The 19,156-nt window shown below is 36.4% G+C and overlaps 9 protein-coding genes across 9 annotated transcripts; 4 read left to right on the top strand and 5 right to left on the bottom strand.

Moving 5' to 3' along the window:
• Positions 1-81: 81 nt before the first annotated feature.
• Positions 82-1,056, top strand: DFA_12208 (uncharacterized protein; the record flags this gene model as incomplete). Its single annotated transcript, XM_004353793.1, has 4 exons — positions 82-198; positions 354-504; positions 613-675; positions 878-1,056. The coding sequence occupies 4 exons, from the start codon at positions 82-84 to the stop codon at positions 1,054-1,056; spliced, it is 510 nt and encodes a 169-aa protein (XP_004353845.1).
• Positions 1,057-1,130: 74 nt separating this feature from the next.
• Positions 1,131-3,051, bottom strand: DFA_12207 (uncharacterized protein; the record flags this gene model as incomplete). Its single annotated transcript, XM_004353792.1, has 4 exons — positions 1,131-1,150; positions 1,943-2,075; positions 2,173-2,311; positions 3,023-3,051. 4 exons carry the CDS (start codon positions 3,049-3,051, stop codon positions 1,131-1,133), a joined length of 321 nt encoding a protein of 106 aa, XP_004353844.1.
• Positions 3,052-3,298: 247 nt separating this feature from the next.
• Positions 3,299-5,454, top strand: DFA_12206 (uncharacterized protein; the record flags this gene model as incomplete). Its single annotated transcript, XM_004353791.1, has 2 exons — positions 3,299-5,089; positions 5,350-5,454. 2 exons carry the CDS (start codon positions 3,299-3,301, stop codon positions 5,452-5,454), a joined length of 1,896 nt encoding a protein of 631 aa, XP_004353843.1.
• A 161-nt stretch (positions 5,455-5,615) lies between these two features.
• Positions 5,616-7,200, bottom strand: DFA_12205 (uncharacterized protein; the record flags this gene model as incomplete). The annotated part of the gene is made up of 3 exons (XM_004353790.1): positions 5,616-5,839; positions 6,548-6,985; positions 7,137-7,200. The coding sequence occupies 3 exons, from the start codon at positions 7,198-7,200 to the stop codon at positions 5,616-5,618; spliced, it is 726 nt and encodes a 241-aa protein (XP_004353842.1).
• A 955-nt stretch (positions 7,201-8,155) lies between these two features.
• DFA_12204 (uncharacterized protein) lies at positions 8,156-8,959 on the top strand (the record flags this gene model as incomplete). Its single annotated transcript, XM_004353789.1, has 1 exon — positions 8,156-8,959. One exon carries the CDS (start codon positions 8,156-8,158, stop codon positions 8,957-8,959), a length of 804 nt encoding a protein of 267 aa, XP_004353841.1.
• A 352-nt stretch (positions 8,960-9,311) lies between these two features.
• Positions 9,312-12,574, top strand: DFA_12203 (uncharacterized protein; the record flags this gene model as incomplete). Its single annotated transcript, XM_004353788.1, has 2 exons — positions 9,312-9,417; positions 9,492-12,574. 2 exons carry the CDS (start codon positions 9,312-9,314, stop codon positions 12,572-12,574), a joined length of 3,189 nt encoding a protein of 1,062 aa, XP_004353840.1.
• A 451-nt stretch (positions 12,575-13,025) lies between these two features.
• On the bottom strand, positions 13,026-14,075 carry DFA_12202 (uncharacterized protein; the record flags this gene model as incomplete). Its single annotated transcript, XM_004353787.1, has 2 exons — positions 13,026-13,676; positions 13,992-14,075. The coding sequence occupies 2 exons, from the start codon at positions 14,073-14,075 to the stop codon at positions 13,026-13,028; spliced, it is 735 nt and encodes a 244-aa protein (XP_004353839.1).
• Positions 14,076-16,576: 2,501 nt separating this feature from the next.
• On the bottom strand, positions 16,577-17,432 carry DFA_12201 (uncharacterized protein; the record flags this gene model as incomplete). The annotated part of the gene is made up of 2 exons (XM_004353786.1): positions 16,577-16,672; positions 16,791-17,432. 2 exons carry the CDS (start codon positions 17,430-17,432, stop codon positions 16,577-16,579), a joined length of 738 nt encoding a protein of 245 aa, XP_004353838.1.
• Positions 17,433-17,653: 221 nt separating this feature from the next.
• DFA_12200 (uncharacterized protein) lies at positions 17,654-18,994 on the bottom strand (the record flags this gene model as incomplete). The annotated part of the gene is made up of 3 exons (XM_004353785.1): positions 17,654-18,579; positions 18,744-18,833; positions 18,910-18,994. The coding sequence occupies 3 exons, from the start codon at positions 18,992-18,994 to the stop codon at positions 17,654-17,656; spliced, it is 1,101 nt and encodes a 366-aa protein (XP_004353837.1).
• Positions 18,995-19,156: the final 162 nt, after the last annotated feature.

The following is a 19,156-nucleotide window of genomic DNA, read 5'->3' as shown; positions in this document are numbered from 1 at the left end:
AATCAACAGATATCATCTTCCTCCTCCTCCTCATCTTTTTTATATTCCCCTACCAACACATATACAACAACAACTAGAAACATGTCAAGAGTAGTCGTCTCAACTCCAAATGCTCCAGCTGCCATCGGCCCATACAGTCAAGCTATCAAAGCCAACGGTCAAGTTTGGGTTTCAGGTTGTTTAGGTCTTGATAAGGATGTATGTTTGAACATATGTAGAATGTAGAATGAATCATCATCTTTTGAATATGTATAACTGACGCAGTTGTCTTGTTTGTTGTTGTTGTTATTATTATGAACAACTCTTCCTCCTCCTCCTCCTCCTCCACTCAGACCATGGATTTTGTATCAAAGGATGATGTTGAACTCCAAACTCACAAGGCTTTGGAAAACATGAAGGCTATCTTGGAAGCTGCTGGTTCATCTATGAACAAGGTTGTCAAGACTACCATCTTGCTCAAGGATATCAATGATTTTGTAAAGGTTAACAAGGTTTATGCTTCTTGTATGTTTTATATTATATTATACACGCCCATATATATATATATAATTTATTGATATTCCTCATCATCATCAACTTACCCTCCTCTCTCTCTCTCTCTCTTCATTTTAGTCTTCCCAGCTGAACCACCCGCCAGATCAACCTTTGCCGTCCGTGACCTTCCAAAGGCTGTAAGTTTAAAACAAAAAACCAACAAGTCACACATGAACAACCAACTATTTTATCAATATATACTAATATTACTTTGTTTTTATGTACATAGGCTCTTGTTGAAATTGAAGCTATTGCTTTAGAGTAAAACCTTTTTCTAAATAAAATTAAATCAAATTAAAATTAATATTTATTAAATCATTCCTTCCATTTTAATTGTTTATAGTGATAAGATATATTTCTCGTGGTCACCATGTTTTGGGTTGGTTGAGGACATCTACGCTGTTTGCCAATTCGACCATTGAATTGTTCATTGTCCCCAATGTATTGTTGATATTATTCAGTGCCTGTGCTATTTGTGGGTTTACATCACAACAAGATGCACATTGGCTCTTACAACTCTAGCTCAAAATAATATTATAAAAACCTATCAATTATTCTACCCTATTTTTAATTTCCCGTTTTTTAATCACTAATTTTTAAAATTCAATTTTTAATCCTGAAATTAATTATAAATCAATAAAATTCAATTATAATATATATTTAACTGATAATCTAACTATATATCATATTTTAAATATCAAAATACAGGAAATATTAATTTAAAAAATATACTTGCCCAGAGCCAACTAAGCCGCCGCCGGACTACATATCTGCTGCTGCCTCCGCCCCCCGACCATCAAACACTGACAAAATATCTGACAACAGAAACCACCACCATCATTTTCCATAGTGTGAGACATTCCTTTCTTTCGTAAAAAATCTAAGGCTACAGCTCACTACTCTAAAATTTTAAATTTAATTTTATCATTCTTTTTATTATTTATATATTATAACTATGATATATTAACATAGTTGTATCATTATTATTGATTAAATCAATAATCATACTAATTTTTACAATCCTGATTTCAAAGATTTAGTGGTCAATGAAGAAAATTCATTTCATTTTTTTGGATATCATAATTTTAATGAAAATATATGGATAACTTGACCATATGGTCATTTAATAGTCTAATTTAACAATATATACTTTAAAATGCTTCATTTTAATATCTCTAGTCGATACAGCTCAAAAGTGACTTGGAGGTTAATATGTCAACGTTTTATGAATACCTGATTTTTTTTGATATTAATAACTTTTTTAATATCGCCAAGGAGGGTTGTAATAGCATTCTCAACCAACAACTGACCACGGTGACAAAGATCGACCCTCTAACCAATGCACCAATTTCAATCTCGAAACCAGACGAGGTGCGAGAGGAGATTGAACACTTTTACACCAACTTACTGGCACCACTACCTCCACCTGTACAACCACCAAAACCAATCTGGTTGACTGAAATGGTAAAATCACCAAATCCAAATGCAGCTACCATCACCAACCCCATCACTATAGACGAACTGTCCACAACCATTTCAAACTTGAAGAATGGTAAATCGCCAGGCTTGGACAAAGTTTACAATGAGTTTCTGAAAAACGGTCCAACCAACCTGGATGCTGCTCTACTCCACCTTTACAATGGCTGCTTGTTGTTGAGAACAATTCCCGCCTCTTGGAGAAGAGGCACTGTCTATACAATCCATAAAGGTGGCAGTTCCACTGACCCCTCCAACTATAGACCAATAACCTTGCTGTCGAGCCTCTACAAGACATTCACTTCACTTTTATCCAAACGTCTTTCCAAAGTTATCGAGTCGAGCAACGACCCAAACCACCCTCTACATCAATTCTCGGACACGCAATTTGGCTTTAGGCCGTTTAGATCCACAGACCATGCGCTCCACGCCATCAACTCCATCATTCTAAATAGTAATACCAAAAAAAGTCCACTACACATTGCATACATCGACGTCAAAAAGGCGTTTGACTCGGTACGTCTCGTCAACCTAATAGAAGGATTAGAACTGAAAGGTATAGGTCAGGATTTTATAGATATCATTTCTTCTATCATGAGTCACTCTACAGTACAAATAATCACTCCCTATGGTTTAACCAATCCTATTGATACTATTGGAGTCAAGCAGGGTTGCCCGCTCTCACCTCTTCTATTCGACGTATTTCTAGATCCCCTTCTACATCATCTCTCATCGCAAGATGGTTACTTTATGTCTCCTTCATCTACCAACAGCTACAGCAATCTCGCATTTGCTGACGACATTGCGCTAATCGCATACAGCACTCCAAAACTACAAAACCTTGTCACCATTACAGATAACTACTTTACTTACTGTTTAATGGAGATAAATAGCAACAAAAGTGCATACGCAATCAACTCTTCATCTGTACCTGACTCTCGTATTCATATCAATAATATTCCTCTTCCTCTACTTTTAAAACACCAACCATACAAATACCTTGGTGTTTTACTATAACTCGACCTCAAATTTAAAAACCATTTTAATTATATCATCAAAAAAATAGCTCCCTTTTTAGACCACATTGCGAGAAGATTAATCACTCAACAAACAATCACACTCATCAACTCTATAACAATAGCTCAAATCACTTATGCAGCATCAATAATAATATTTGCTAAATACCAGATAAACCAACTCAACACAATCATTCTACGAGCAGTTAAATATTCAAAAAGAATACCTAAACTGCACCAACAACAACATATACTATGCAAACATAGAGCACATGGGATTGGGGCTTCGTAATGTAGAAACAGAGCTCAATGCTCTCAAGCTAAACAGTCTTTTTAGAATTCTTAATTCTAAAGTTAAAACCACAACAAGCATTATAGCAGAAGACTGGCTGGCAAAGCAATCATACAGCAAAGACAACAATCACTGTTTATACATCCAACCAGACAACCCATACCTCAAACACATCAATACCCTCCTAAAAAAGTACAACTGCTCCCTCAACACTAATATACAACAAATAGATTATAGCGAGAGAGCGTTATACCCAGCATTTTACTTGTCGAAAACTCTTGATCGACTCAAGACTTGCTATCACTCAACAACAATACAGACCCTCCTTGAACAAGACAATACATTTATTTCGCGCAGGAAAGCACGACAACTAAATTTAGAGCTAGGAGAGTCTGAACTAGAAAATGTAAGAAAGCATATCTGCTCTGGTAGCAGACCTTACAAGCTCCGTAGTGACATTGAGGAATTGCTAGACCACTTACAACAAAAACAACAACAACAACAACAAAACAACAATCTAATCAATGAAGAGGAAAATGCTCTCACCTGGACAATATTCACAGATGGCTCTTGCCAAGCGCCTACAACCCACCTCTCACCATCACTGGAAACGCTACTTCCCAAATCACCCAATCGTATCAAAGCTGGGTGCGGTGTCTATATTCCTCCACCACCACCACCACAACCCAACGACAACAACACGACTCTAGTCATTGACGAGGCAACTTTTTTATCGACCAACCCAACTGCCTCTTGCAATAGTTTTTCATTTAGAGTAAACAACACTCAGACAATCAACAATGCTGAACTATCAGCCATCAACAAAGCACTAAGATCAGTCCCCCCAAATCACCACCTCACCATCAAGACAGACAGCCAAGTCTCGATAGACGTCACCCGTATAGTTACACAAGCAAATTCAATCACACCAATTTTAGGCCAACCTTTTGCGCCAGTAGCGCTAGATATTCTAAACATTATCAACACCAGGAACATCAACAACGCAACAACCAAATTGGAAAAAATTAAAGCCCACTTAAAGGTTAACGACGAGTCGTCACTAGAGGATAGGCAAAACATCTTTGGTAACGACCAAGCAGATGCTCTTGCCAAAGCATCACTTAACCTTGATGACCCAACACCAAACACAAATCCTCTTCCCTTTTTCTTCACCACCAACTTCACTCCAGAGACCGAGCATGAACGATTTATCCCAAATATCAAAAGATATGTCAGAATGGTAGATCAAAATTCTAATCATATCGAATGGAGCAAGAAAAGTACACAAAACAAAATGCTATCAACAAACTTCGATAAACAACTATACAGAATCATAATTAAAAAAATGCCCAACTATTTATTTAAATTCCAACGTCAACTCTATATCACAACTGGGCCATGGAGGCACTCAATATTTATAATGAAACAGATCACCTCTGGCCATTGTCTATATTGTATGGACAACAACATCAACCCAGAAGATCCTCCCATGGACTCCCCATTCCACACGCTTTTTGAATGTCCCCAAGCATGGTCTCTCATCGATCCAATTCAAGAATGCTTTAACAAGGCATTTGAAAAGCAACGCTTCAGGATCAGCCCGACCGAGTCCTGGCTATCACACTTTACAGACAATAACACCAACACAGCCTACCTAATGTTAATGGGCACTCCTCCAACTACCTTTTCATCAATATTCAACACCTATTTCTATCGCTGTAAAAATACAGTTATGTACCATAGTCTATGCCAACAATTATTCACCAGTCTTGTATCAACTATCCAATCCTATATCATTGAAAGGATGAGGAAATCTATTCAATATGACAAGATCACCAATGCTGCCCTACTAGACACATTGGAGATACCCGACCTACCCCCCCAGGATGCAGATCAAATGTCTCCTCCATCCTCTCCTCCCTATCCTCCTCCCCCTCCCTATTCCTAACCCTATCCCTACTACAAAACAAAAGCTTGCTTGAGCACGTAACCCACGATTCGAGATAATTCCTTACTCTTCCCTTCTTATAGGGTAATTTTGGTTCCAGCTATACTCTTCCCGTTACCACACATGCCTATGTGGCTAAAACAAGTAACAAAGCCTCTGGCTCAAACACCAACTTTATCACAGATTAATTAATAAAAACCACCTTAAATGGTGAGATTCCAAAAAAAAACCCTCCGATTGGATGTTGGAAAAAAGACATTGCGCGCTATTTATACCCGTTTTTTGATACTCAGCGATGACATCAGACGCAAGAGGACGAGTGTCACTGAAATCAGTGTATCTAAAAAGACTAACGACCGCCAACGAGGACTGGAATACTTTCAAACCAACCCCAGGCCAAGAAATATTGGAAAACGAGATGGTCAAAGTCCAAGAGGCACTCGGCAAGCTCAACACGATCATACTGCCCAAAGGTAGAGACCTCACTTGGAGATACCTCAACAAGTGTCTGCCACTCGTCAAGTCGCACCCAATCGACCAACGATTTGGATGTTGAAAAAAGAATATTGTGCGCTATTTATTCTGACCATTTTTTAATGTTTTCTACTACCTAGTGTACACTAGTATTTTGATTGTTTTGTTTATTACAAATGTATTTAAAATAATAATCTTTGGGGTTTTTGTTTTTTCTTGTCATCAATCAACAGGCAAACAACATAGCTCTATACACCAAAGCAACTGTACAGTATACTATCTATAGATTCTATAGAGGAACACTTGTAGAATAATCAGCCACCAAACACACTTGTATTCAACTCTGCATCCAAAACAATCGCGGCGCAGCCTATCATCATGATCTCTACAAATGACCTTTAAAAATCATCAGAAAACATAGCTAAATTCAAATTAGTTGAGTATCTTTACTCCTTTGATAGTCTACTACCATTCATTCTACTGAAAAGATCAATTAATAAAACTCGCGAAAATATATATATATATATATATATTGCACCAGAGCTACAGGCTTTTGGATGTTTAAAAAGCATATTGCACTCTACTGTTTATTTTTGGGAGCAAATTCTGACTTGAGGACCTTTTCCCTTAGATCACTGATAGAATCGGTATGAGACACCAAGGTGACTTTTAAGTGATCAATTGGAGGTGAAAGAGCTTGGCAATGGAGGTGGTGGTTTTCTCCAAAGACGAGAAAATGGTTATTTTCAATTGGTAAGTTTCTGCCCATTGGATTGGAGAGCAGAATGAAAAGTAGTTCGCCCAAACCTATGGCTCCTTTGCTCTGATCAGCCAAAGATGAGTTATGTTCAAAGTAGAATCTTTGTAGGAACCAAGATTCCAAAAATCTTGCTAGAGCGTGGTCGCATGGCAAACACAAGATTAACACTTGGGTCTTTCCTTCAACGCATTTGAAGGTATCATTTTCATAGTTAAAGGCTACAGCGAATCCTGGTTCGAAAATGGCCTCTATCTTTTTCATTGTGGCTTTGTCCTTTTTGAGTGTAAAATGTTCATGTTGTCTCGTACCAATGAATCTTGATGTTTCACCAATGTACTTGACGACGTGACTATCCCGGAAAGAATGGATATGAAAGTAAAGACCACATTGATAACATTCTTGATCAATTTTATAGCGTTCCAATACAAATCTAGGGATGGTCAATTTATACTTTTCATCTATCACATCGACACTGATCAGATAGGCTAGATTTTTGTATACATATTGTCTCAGTTGTCGAAGTGAACTATTCATATTGAAATGAATTTCATCTTTAAATACTTTTGAGTTATGACATTATAAAGAAAAAACTATTAATATGACGACAATCCAAGGATGGAGTCAAATGTTACATACAATCTGGTTTAAAAAGACCAATGATCTCTTTAATATCCTCTGGTGTTGCACCATTTTCACACATCCTTTCCAACAATCCACAATATTTTGATTGTTCAATCTTATCAATCATCACATCTGTATAATTAAGGTTCCTATTTTTTAGATTAAGTCTTAGCGTCATTTCTCTTTTCTCTTTCTATCTTTTAAACAATGAAGGAAGAAAAAATTCACCACTGTTAAAGCCTTTGTTGACAAGGAAAAAGTGAAGATATTTCACATCGTCAAATTTGACAGTTTGCTGTTTTTCAAAACGCTGGGTTTTTTTCAAAACTCATATAAATTTGTGAGAGACCGCAAAATTCTCTCGTACAGAGTGTTTTGATTTTTAACATTTAGGGAAGCCTCATAAATTATAAATTATTTAAATAATGATTTTGGATGCCCGCCATGTCATTTTTCTGAATACGGTATTCGATGAAAGTTATAATGGAAAATATCGATGGATATCTATTATTATATTGATGATTGATGTTTTATGTAAATGCTAGCATGAGAACGCAAGAATTTTTTCCTCGACATATAGTAGCTGCTGCCGCTTTTTTTTTTTTCTCTCTCTCTCTCTATCATAATGGCCATAAGATCTTGACACTACAAAAGGTCGAAGGGACGGGAATTGATAGACGGGATGTAAAAAAAATTTTAAAAAAGTTCACTTTTTTTTTGGTTTCGGTGGCCGAAGCAACCATAACAATGGCTGCTATCGAAACGACAGCCAAAGCGAGAATTATTAATGTTCTACTCTTCATCTCTTTTGTCTCTAATCTAATATAAGAAAAGGAAGGAAGGAAAAAAAAATTATTTTGTGAAATGAAAATGGTTAATAAATTAAAATTAAGAGTAAGTGCTGTTGTTGTTCCCTATGAACCGTTGGTTCCATATGTGCATACATTGGTTGGTCCACTGATCAAGTTGGCTAAGAGTCCAGTGATCGAAAGTATTCAAAGGAATCGAACTCCTTAGCTGCCTTGCCTGGCTGCATGCGACTCGTCAAGCTGCATGATGGTGCTACAAGTGAAAAGGCACTCAACGTGTTTGGAAAGATATACAATGTCGTACTCTTGTCGTGTACGCTAGAGACTGATTGGATTATGTTGGACCACCGAATTTTCCTTGCAACCGATCTCATCACAGAGATGGCAAGTGGAAATTTAATGACATTTGGTCAGACCAAGTCGACGATGGACATATTTTTAAAGTTGGAGAAAATATTTGCAAAAAATCGAGTAGTGGTTGATTACGACGAAGACGACGACGACGACAACCAAGATGAAATGGACCATCAAGAATTTGATGAAGATCTCGATGTACTTGTCGATGTGATTAACAAGTTTTACTCGATGCTTGGAGAGATGGTCAAGATAAACAGCACAGTCATGATGCCTCTCATCACCTCGGATATATTGAAAAGAGCTTGCGAGTTTCTGCAAGAAGAAGGGGATAGTGCCGAAGGAATCCTAACTTTTATGACTCAGTACTTTCGGTATTGTGGTGGTGGAAAGTCGGTCATCAAAGTATTCTCACACTTCATTCCAACTATTATCGGGTGTCTAGAGATACCTGATAGCGATGTGAGACAGAATGCAGTCAAGGCACTCATAGAGGCGTCAAAGATTGCCAAAGATAAATTCTCTCCATGGGCTATGGATGCGTTAGTTGCTCTCGACACTATCAACGACCAGGATATCACGGAATATGTCATCTCTGCGATGAGCACTATCATCCAAAATGTGCCACTACCCTCCAACGATGCACATGTCATCATTCCAAAATGGTTCAACTAGCAATGGTGGTCAAGAAAAGTTCAACGATGATCTTTATGCCATCGCCCAGCTTTACCCTGACGAATTCAAAGGTCAGCAACTACAACCGAAAGGTTGTTGGAGGAGTGAGGAAAATATGATTCGTTCATGTGAAGTTCAAATTTTTGAAATAGTTTTGAAAAAAGATGAAGCAGGGTTGTGGCGCCAATTTCCAAACACCTATGACATGTCTCTCGATTTTATTTCATCCTCACATACAATATTGTTGTTTAGAGTTTGTTAGTTTGTTTATATTATATTATACTATATATTGACACAGACAGACAGACAGACAGACAGACAGACAGACAGACAGACAGACAGACAGACAGATATGACAACGCCTAAAAAGGACAAATTCGTAGATCCTCACTTTGAATTTGAGGCACCTCAGTTTGTAGACTTTACTGCAACCTCTCAAAATGATGATCGTTGGTTTGGTATGTACACTTGAAAGTTTGAAGTAATAGTAATCATCATCATCATCATCATATTAACCTCCTATTCTATTCAGCTGGAAGAAAGGGACATCCATCATGCCCAACATCATTTAGAAAATCAATGGAAACATCATTTGATACAAAGAATAATAATAATAATAATAGAGTCAGTGTCAACAACGAGAATCAAGAAAACAATTCATCACTTTCCAACTCCTCCTCATCTTCATCTATTTTAAAACCATTGTTTGGTACACCACAAAAGATACCTTTAAAGTTGCACGATAACATTTTAAAGTCATCTGCAACACCACCACCAAAACCACTCACTGTTATCAACAACAATAATAATAAGACACCATTACAAGCAAAATCACCTATTCTATATCCATCGTTGGTTTTAAATACACCTGATACTCCATCGACCACCAGTAGTAGTGGTAGTGCCAACACTAGTTTCTCAACTCCACCACCACGTGTAAAGACTCCATTACAACCAACAAGTAGCAGTAGTGCCGCCATTAAATCACAATATAAACCTTCTGTTCCCGATACACCAGTTCTCTATCCATCCCTTCCCACTACTACCACTGGAAAGGTTACTAGAAGAGCTTCAATGGCTGCTGGCAAGACAACAACAACAACAGAGTTACCATCTACTACTTCCTTGGACATTAATGGTCAAGATAAGGAGAACAAGATAAATAGTAATCTTTTTGGATCAGCTATTTTAGTAACACCTTCTAGAAAGTCTTTGAATGTACCTATTCCAAATCCATTCCAAATGGATCAACTTGAAAAGATGTCACAAAAGGCAAAGAGATTAAGTACAAAGGTTCCAGTTGATGACTCTTCTTCTTCTTCAACAACAACTACAACTGCTGAAACTACAACAACAACAAGTAAAAAAAAGAAAAAGACAGCTGCTGCAACTGCACCAACAACAAACAAAAAATTGGCAACGGCAGGTACTATTGTTGCCCCTGCAAATGATCCACCTAAAGAACCACCCAAAGCTCCAACTATATTGGGTGCTCCAAATGATGTTGTTGCATCACTAGAAGCACAAAAAAAGAAAAAGAAAAAAAAGGTTGTAAAAAAGAAAAAGGATACTACTGCTGCTGCGGTTGCAACTGTTGAGACTACTACTACTGTAGTAACTCCAACACCTCTTCCTTCAGTTGCTCAAGCCAAACCAACTCCAATTTCTGTTGCAACTACCACTACTCCAACTACTACCACCACGTTGAGAACACCAGTCAAGACTCCAATCCGATCATCTATTTCTAGATCATCTTTGGTTGCATCCGAGTCACCAGCTGCCAATGGACTTTCAACATCTCCATTGGCCAGTCATATGGTATGGAACACTCCAAAGAGTTCAAAGGTATCTACTATTTCCCAACAGCAACAGCAAACACCACCCAACAATAACAAGGTTATCTCTGCTTCAATTCATGTGACACCTTCCATATCAAAGGTCATTTCCGTCACTCTTCCATCTACTCCAACTCCTCCTCCACCAAGTACAAGTACTGTGATTACCACACCACAAAGATACTCTACTTCTACTGCTTCTACTACAGCAACTGCTGCTGCCTCTTCTATACCAGTTGTTACACCACGTCGTAGAGCTACTTTTGCCGAGTTACCAATATTCTCTGTTCAAGAGTTTGTCCAACACCAACCTATTTCCAACTCATCGGTCTTGCCAACCGCTAGCTTTGTTCCAACATCTGCCATCAAAAAGAGAAAAGATCCAGAACCATCCATCACCTCTTCAAGTTTTAATTTCAATTTTAATGATATTGATAATATTAATAGCAGCGGTAGTATCTTTGGTGTACAACCATTGTCCATGTCAACACTTTCAGCTCCACCACCTGCACCAGTCCAACCAGCTCCAACCCCAACTATATTCCCATCATTCAATGTTGATAACTTTTTACAAAATGTTCAAAAGGTTCAACAAGGAAGAAGAAGTTCATTTATGGAAGTTAAGCCAGCTGTCGTAACACCATTGGTCACTCCAACTACTACCAATGGACTTGTCTTTCCAAATGTACCTGTTACTCAACCAACAGCGGCAGCAGAGATCTCACCTAAATTCCCAGTCACCATTGTCATGAATATTCCAGAACAACAACAACCTCAATCAAATGTTGAGAATGGTGGTGTAGATACTACCACCACCTCGACTACCACCTCTACCCCATCCACAGTGGTTGAAGCTCGTAAGCGTAGAAGATTGACAAAGGTTGAACCATTCAGTTTTGGAGTTGACAGAAGAGTTGGAATTGTCACTGATCCCAAACCAGTGTCCACTACAACAACAACCACCACTCCGATTGTATTCCCATCCCTTTCCAATAACAATACCAATACCTCAACTAGTACTGGTACTGCCAAGACACTCAATACAACTTTGCCAAAAAAGACAACAACAACAACCATCAAACCAGTTGTTACAAAGATCAACACTAACAACAAGGTCAAGGAAACCAATTTGAAATTAGGAAAACAAGTTGTTGATACCAACAAACCCAAGGTTGTTACCAATCCTCCAACTATTGTACAGAATAATTCTATTTTCACCAACAACATTGGCTCAACAACAACAACAACAAATAGTACTATTGTCAAACCATCATTGACATCAACAGCAACTACATCATCACATCTATTGACAGTTCCACATGAATTCCGGTTCCATACAACCGATAGATCACAAGTTAGAAAGGATGAAGACTCTGATTTACAAAATAGATTATCACAACTACAACATTTCAAAAACAAACCAGAAGAGAAACAAAAAAGACTCACTATCCATGAATTGGTTCATAGAAAGAAAACTATTGCTGCAACTGCTGGTACTTCCACCACAACAACCAAACCAGTAACCAACACCACCAACAAGGACAAGGTAACCAAAACATTAAAACCAATTAAACCAATAATTAAAAAGGAAAAAGTAATTGCCAAACCACAACAATCACAACAACAACAAATTAAAAAGACAACAACGACAACTATGGCAACAGTAACCAAATCCAAAGAATTCAAATTAAGTTGTGGTCACGGTCACGGTAAAGTTTGTAGTAATCCAACTTGCAATGATGTACTTGAAAAGTTGAAAAAGGAAAAGAAATGGATCTAAATTCAAATACCAAACACTATAGGTGTTTGTTTTAGAAACTGGGTTTCTTCTTTTTGGAAACAATTAAGTTTATTTTCATATTAAAAACCAAGAATCAAATCATCAATTTAATCAATAAATATTAAATAAATATTTTTTAAACCAACAACAAAGTTATTATATTTTCAACCAATAATATTGATTTTATTATTCAAAAATACAGATCTTTGTTGTTATAGTTATTGTTGTTGGTGTAGAGATTTAAATATTCGTTTCTACTTGTAGTTGTTTGTTTGTTTGTTGTGATTATCCTATTTCAAAATTAGGAAATAGAATATTTGAAATATGTTTATCGTATACAGTGTGGGGGGAAAAAAAAAGGAATCGTTGGATGGAGAAGAGATTAATTATTAATTAATTAATTATTGTTCGGATTATTATTATTATTATTATTTGATATTTTATAATTGTTCTAGAAGAATTTGAATTTTCCTTTCTTTTTATCTTTTTCTTTGGAGGATGGAGAAGAAGTGGTATTATTGCTTTCGAGATCGATTTGGTCAAGGAGATCGGTTAGCATTGCCTTTTTGGGTTCTTTGGTAGAGTGTCGTGATGGAGAGTCGGCAGCCGATGAGAGGGATCCATAGCTTGCACTTGGACTTCCGCCATTGACGGATTGGTTGAGAGGACTGTTGGAAAAGGTGCCAGAGGAACTGAGAACGTTGGGTGTAGAAGAGGCAGAGGTATATGATTCGCGGAGATTGTTGGCTGATGTATACATTGGAGTGGATCGCGATGTAGTGGTCGTAGAAGACGATGAGGGAATATCTATTGGTTCCGTCTCGTTGATGGGTTCGCCCAAACTATTGGACAACTCGAAATCCTCTTTAAGAAATTCTGACAACATTTCATTTAATTGTAATTCAGTCTGATACTTTGTATCCCAATCAGCCTTACTTTCTTGTAATTCTGATTTAGTTGTTTGTTGTTGTTGTTGTTGTGGCGCGGGTTGTTGAAGTGGTGGTGATTGTTCACTTTTGACAGTTTCGGAAGAAGAAGAAGAAGAAGGGAGTTGGATATTGGTTGTAGCGTTATTGTTTGATTTCAATTGTTTGATTTGTTCCTTTAGAGATTCAATTTCTTTTTCATATTCTGATGGTTGTTTGTTGTTGTTTTGAGATCGTCTCGAGTTATTTTGGGTGAGGATTTCTATTTGTTTGGAGAGTTCGTCAGCACGTTGGATGATGCATCTGACCATCTGCACCGTGTACAGTCCCACGTTGCCATTGTCGATCGTGATCTGATTGATTTGCTTGATGGACGAGGTCGAAGGCGATATGGGTGCGCCGACCTGCTTGGACAACTCCTCCAAATTGGAGCTGCTTGTGATCAACGATTTTTCCAAGCTCTGTGAAAAGGCGACCAACACTTTGAATACCTTTTGTTCCAATTCCGGATTTTGTGTAGAAGTTGAAGAGGTGGCGCTGCCAGCTCCACTATTATTATCGACAAGAACTGTCATATTTTTTCCAAATTAAAGGGTGTATATATAGATGTAAACCGACTAAATCAATATAATTGATGAGAATATTTTGTGTTTTTTAAATTAATTCCAAATTTGTTGAAGAACAATGACTATATATATATCTATTTATCTATTTATCTATTTATCTATTTATCTATCTATGATTAACAAGAAAGAAAAAGGTTAATATTATTGAAAACTAACTTGATCACATATCAAAAAAAAATAATAATGATAATAATGATTCGACTGGAAAATATGATAATGATATAATAAACAATTTCGGAAGAAGGAATAAAACGGAAAAAGTGTAAAAGTAAAAAGGGTGAGATATATATGTTTTTAAAAGTTACTTTACCCTTGTATAAAATAAAATGTATAAACAATAATAATAATAATAATAATTTGAAATCATACACGGTTTACAAATATTGCAAGGAAATTAAAAAGATGGACGGATTGATAAATTGATGATTGAGCAACCAACTGCATAGAGAGGAGAGACAATATATACAACGAGAAAAAAGAGAGAGAGAGAGAGAAGAGATAACTAGTATAAACTCTCATTCAGTCTATATGTCCAAACAGTTCCCAATACATCTGCTGTCTACTTTCCACTATTTACCACATGCATTTACACAATCAACAACAAAGTAGTATGGTGAATGGTCGAATGGACGAATGGTTGAATGGTTTCCTTTCTACCTTTTTTTTTAATTTCCTTCCTTCCTTCCTTGTTCCTCCCTCCAGTTTAGTTTAAACTGTTTTAAACACTAAATATTAATTGATTGATCAACCACACCCACCACCACTCACTAACAACTATATATCTAGGTGTTGGATTGGTTGGCTAAAAAGATAGTAGTTGTGTTTTTTAATTTTATAATATCATATCAGGTGATTTGATTTGATTTGATGATGATGATGATGTGGTGGGGCAATGTCAGTCAGACAGACAGACAGCCAGTCAGTCTCCCGATACTGATCACACACACACAACACAGTCTGACTTTTTTTTTTGTTTGTTTGTTTTAAATGAACCATTGAGAATACAAACAGTGTACTAGTTGTCACTAAGAGTTTGAGTAGGCAGCGAGCTTGCTTGAGAAAGAGAGAGAGAGAGAGAGAGAGAGGAGAGAGATCGATATAACAGATATGATTCAACAAACAAACAACAACAATAACAACATATGAAATATAGTAGTAGTTGAAATGGAGTGAATGATGGAAAAAGAGTAAACAAATCATAAATCGAATAGATTATTTAATAAATTGGGTGAGAAAAGAGACAGACCATTCAACAACACATAAATAGATCTACCTATTGACATGCTGCTGCTGCTGGGGTGCGGGTGGTAGGGGTGTGAGTGAATGAACGTGTTGAGGTGGTGAAAGTAAGGTGGGTGGTTTGGCGTTACTACAAAATAAAACAAAAGGGAGGGAAATATAATGATAGCCCGAGAGAGAGTGAGAGACAATCGATTCAATATCAATATCAAAATAAATTGATACTATTATTTGATTCGTCGTGTGTTTGATTGATTGATTGATTGATTATTGTGAAAATGATAGGGTGAAGGGGGGTAGAGGTATCCATCAATCAAACTATCCACTCGTGTGTTGGAGGGAGGATGAGAGAGGGAGGATCAATCTTTTCAATTCTACACAATCCAATGAACTAAACTAAACTTCTTATTCTTCTTGTTCTTCTTACTTTTTTATTCGATCGATCCTATTTTAATGTGGTGGTGTTGATGTGATATGTGGTGATTGGCTATTAATTAATCGCGTTGTTGTTCTAAAATGGTACTTTTCGATCGATTGCTATCGCTATGATGATGTTGTGGTATGTAAGGGTATAATGTTGTCTTTTGAGGTATATTTAGAATCACTTGTTTGTTGCTTGTTGTTACTACTGTTATATTATTGTTGTTGTTATGTATTTGTTTACTAGTATTATTATTATTTGTTTATTGCAATGAGAGATTGTAGAATCCACTGGAGAGGAAAAGAAAGACAAGACCCACAAACACTAGTTGAGATATTTTTGAATCTCGATTATTGATTCAATTTTATTTTTGTTGCAAAAAGAAAAAAAAAACAAAAACAACCGCCAACAACTGCGGATGGCCACCACATTGCATAGGGAGGGTTGTTGCAAGCAAAGCAAAAGCACCAGAAGATCTTTTATTATTATCCGGTGATTATCAATGAATGATCAGCGTACTGTTTTGATCAAAACTAACCGCACAATAAAAAGAATCGACCATCTTCGTTTTTGGTGTGGGGATGGGTAGATATCCGGTGAATGAATGCAAGCCTGCAAACGCCCGCAAGGGTGTTGACGAGAGAATAAGATCCCTTCCTTCTTGTTGCAACAACATTACCCAAAAGAGAGGAGAAGAGAGGGAGACGATTGATGGTCTCATTCCATATTTGCATTATTATTGCATTATTGGATTGATATTTGATATCGATAAGACATCCACCATGCACAATTAAAACATGTTTGGTCTATTGTTGTTATTACCGAAAATCTGTGATCCACCCCCACTTTGTTGTGTTGCAAGCATACTAAAATAATCTGTTTGTGACTAATAATGAATGAAAAGAATATGGTGGGGGCAAAGGGGGTTAGTTAGATGATCGGTCTGTAAATCAAAGGGGGGCTCGATCAATTGTGCCGAATCGACAATGAGTGGATGAACTTACATATTGATATTCCAAATCAAGTGTCGAGGAAGTTCTCTTTGGAGTAGATGGTTGATAGGAACTTGAAACTAGATCATCTAGATCGGACTGGAATAATGGACCATTAATGATAGTTTGTTCAATATAGATTTCCAACTCTTTTAATCTTGTATCTTTTAAACTCTTTATCAAAGGTTGATGAACCAAAGTTGAACAAGTAGATGATGACAAGGTATTGGTAGTGTTTTCGTTATAGTTATAGTTTCTAGGTAATGTAGTATAGCCTCTAACTAAATTTGATTGATGTAACTTTGAAAATGATTCATCGTATTTATCCAATGTAGAGAATGCCGATCTTTCAATGTTCATTGGTACCGTTATTGATGATGATGATGATGATGATGGTTCATCCTTCTTTTCTTCTTCTTCTTCTACTTTTATCTCTGTAGCGGTAGAAGGAAGTTGATCACGTATACCAACTACTAGTAGAGGTAGTAATCTATTTGTAACCATCGAGTGTTTTAGTTGCAACACCTTATCGATATCTTCATTGTCATCAACAATCAACTCATTTAAATTGATACCATTGTTGTTGTTGTTGTCTGATCGAATAGTAGTAGATGATGAAGAAGATGTCGATAATGGTTTTGGTATAGTAGACATATATATATATCTATATCTATCTGTAGAGTTGTATATGTATATGTATATTAAATTTAATTAATATTTTTTTTCAACTTGAACAAGTCTCATCACACAAACAGTCATTTTAAAAACAATTTTATTTATTTATTTATTTTTTGCGTGTATATATACATATAATAATAGTTGTGGTTTAGTTACAAATAAAACAAAGGTCTCTTTCTTTCATCTCTCTCTCTCTCTTAGAATAATAAGAAAGAAATAATGAAAGAGATTAAAATGAATGATGGTAGGTGAACACGAAGATCACTAGTGGCAAATGAGACATCATCATTTTCAGCACCAATGGAAGGATCCCAAAAGACAGAGTCCGGTCGTACTTGATCGAATGAATGGACCATAAGTAACCCTGTAAAGTTGGTATGATCATCAAAGGTTTCATCGAGGAGATGGTAGAATGATGGAATGTGCTTTGGATTAAACGAAGACTTGTTGGTGACAATATCAATGGTCTGGTTACCATTGACAACAGCTTGGGCCACAAAATCAAAGGTTGGTGCAATAGGGCCGTGCATCTTGAATCTACCACCTAAACCACGTGTTTGGAATTCAGCAGTACCTCCAGCAACGAGGAAGCTGGTAAAGAGGGCAAGACGAGTGTTGTTGTTGGTAGATGGACCGGTTGACAGACAATCAAATGGACGTTTCTTTCCACAGTCGTCATCTGATGGTTTGTTGATAGACTCGTTGAAATAGTTGTTAATCTCTACATCAATCTTGACAGTCTCGGAATTAAAGTCGACAGAGTCAATGGTGATGGGAGCATCAGAGATGGTGAAACGAAGTGATACCATTCCATTGGATGAGTTGGCGACAATATCATAGGCATTAAACTCTACCGATGTTCCATTATTTAGTGTTGTATTAAAAGTGGTTTTGTTGCTTGTAAATTTGTAAGAGTCGGATCCAAAGAAATACCATCCTTCTAGCTTATCTTCATCGTATTGGAAACCCTCTACACCATTGGTTTCTTCATACTCGGCAATGGCGTATAATCTATAGTCTGAAGTGAAGAAATTGGCAGTCACATTATCTTTTTTCGAGTCTGGAACATCGGTCACATTGATACTACTATAAGAATGTCTAAAGATAACAGCCTTTTTAAATACTGAAAAGGAAAAGCTATTCAAATCTGCAAAGAATTTGTTTGTATCATTTTTGTTTTTCTTCCAATTAAATAATGACTGAAGGAATAGAAATAGATAAGAAAAGAAAAGAAAATTAATATTTAAAAAAGAAATGTTTTGTTTATCTATCTACAAAAGTTTTTACTTACACCATAAATTGATTTACCAGTTAATCTAAATGCATTTCCTTCAAAATCCATTTGATAATTTCTTAAACAATCGTGGTCATCATCAACTAAAAGAGAGAAAAAAAAACATAAGTATACATAATTTTTTGGAAATGATGTAATATATAAATATTGAATATTTACATTTAATAGGTTTAAATCTTTTAGCATGGACAGTTGATAAAAAGCATAAAAGTAATACTGCTGATAATAAATACAATTTATTCATTTTTTGGAATAATTGTGAAGAGTGTGACAAGATAATAAATAATAAATATTGTATAAAAGATATTTTGTATTTGAATACACAACGAAATACATTGGACTCTTTTGTGATGCCTTTTTATAACTTAGGTACTCAACTAATTTGACTGGATTGAGATTCGTTGAA

The sequence above is a fragment of the Cavenderia fasciculata genome (genome assembly GCF_000203815.1).
Source record: "Cavenderia fasciculata unplaced genomic scaffold Scf_EUAJFUG02HR96I-5, whole genome shotgun sequence".
In the NCBI taxonomy this organism is placed as follows: Eukaryota; Evosea; class Eumycetozoa; order Acytosteliales; family Cavenderiaceae; genus Cavenderia; species Cavenderia fasciculata.
Note: the sequence above shows the minus strand (reverse complement) of the source record. Positions and strands in the feature narration are given on the sequence as shown.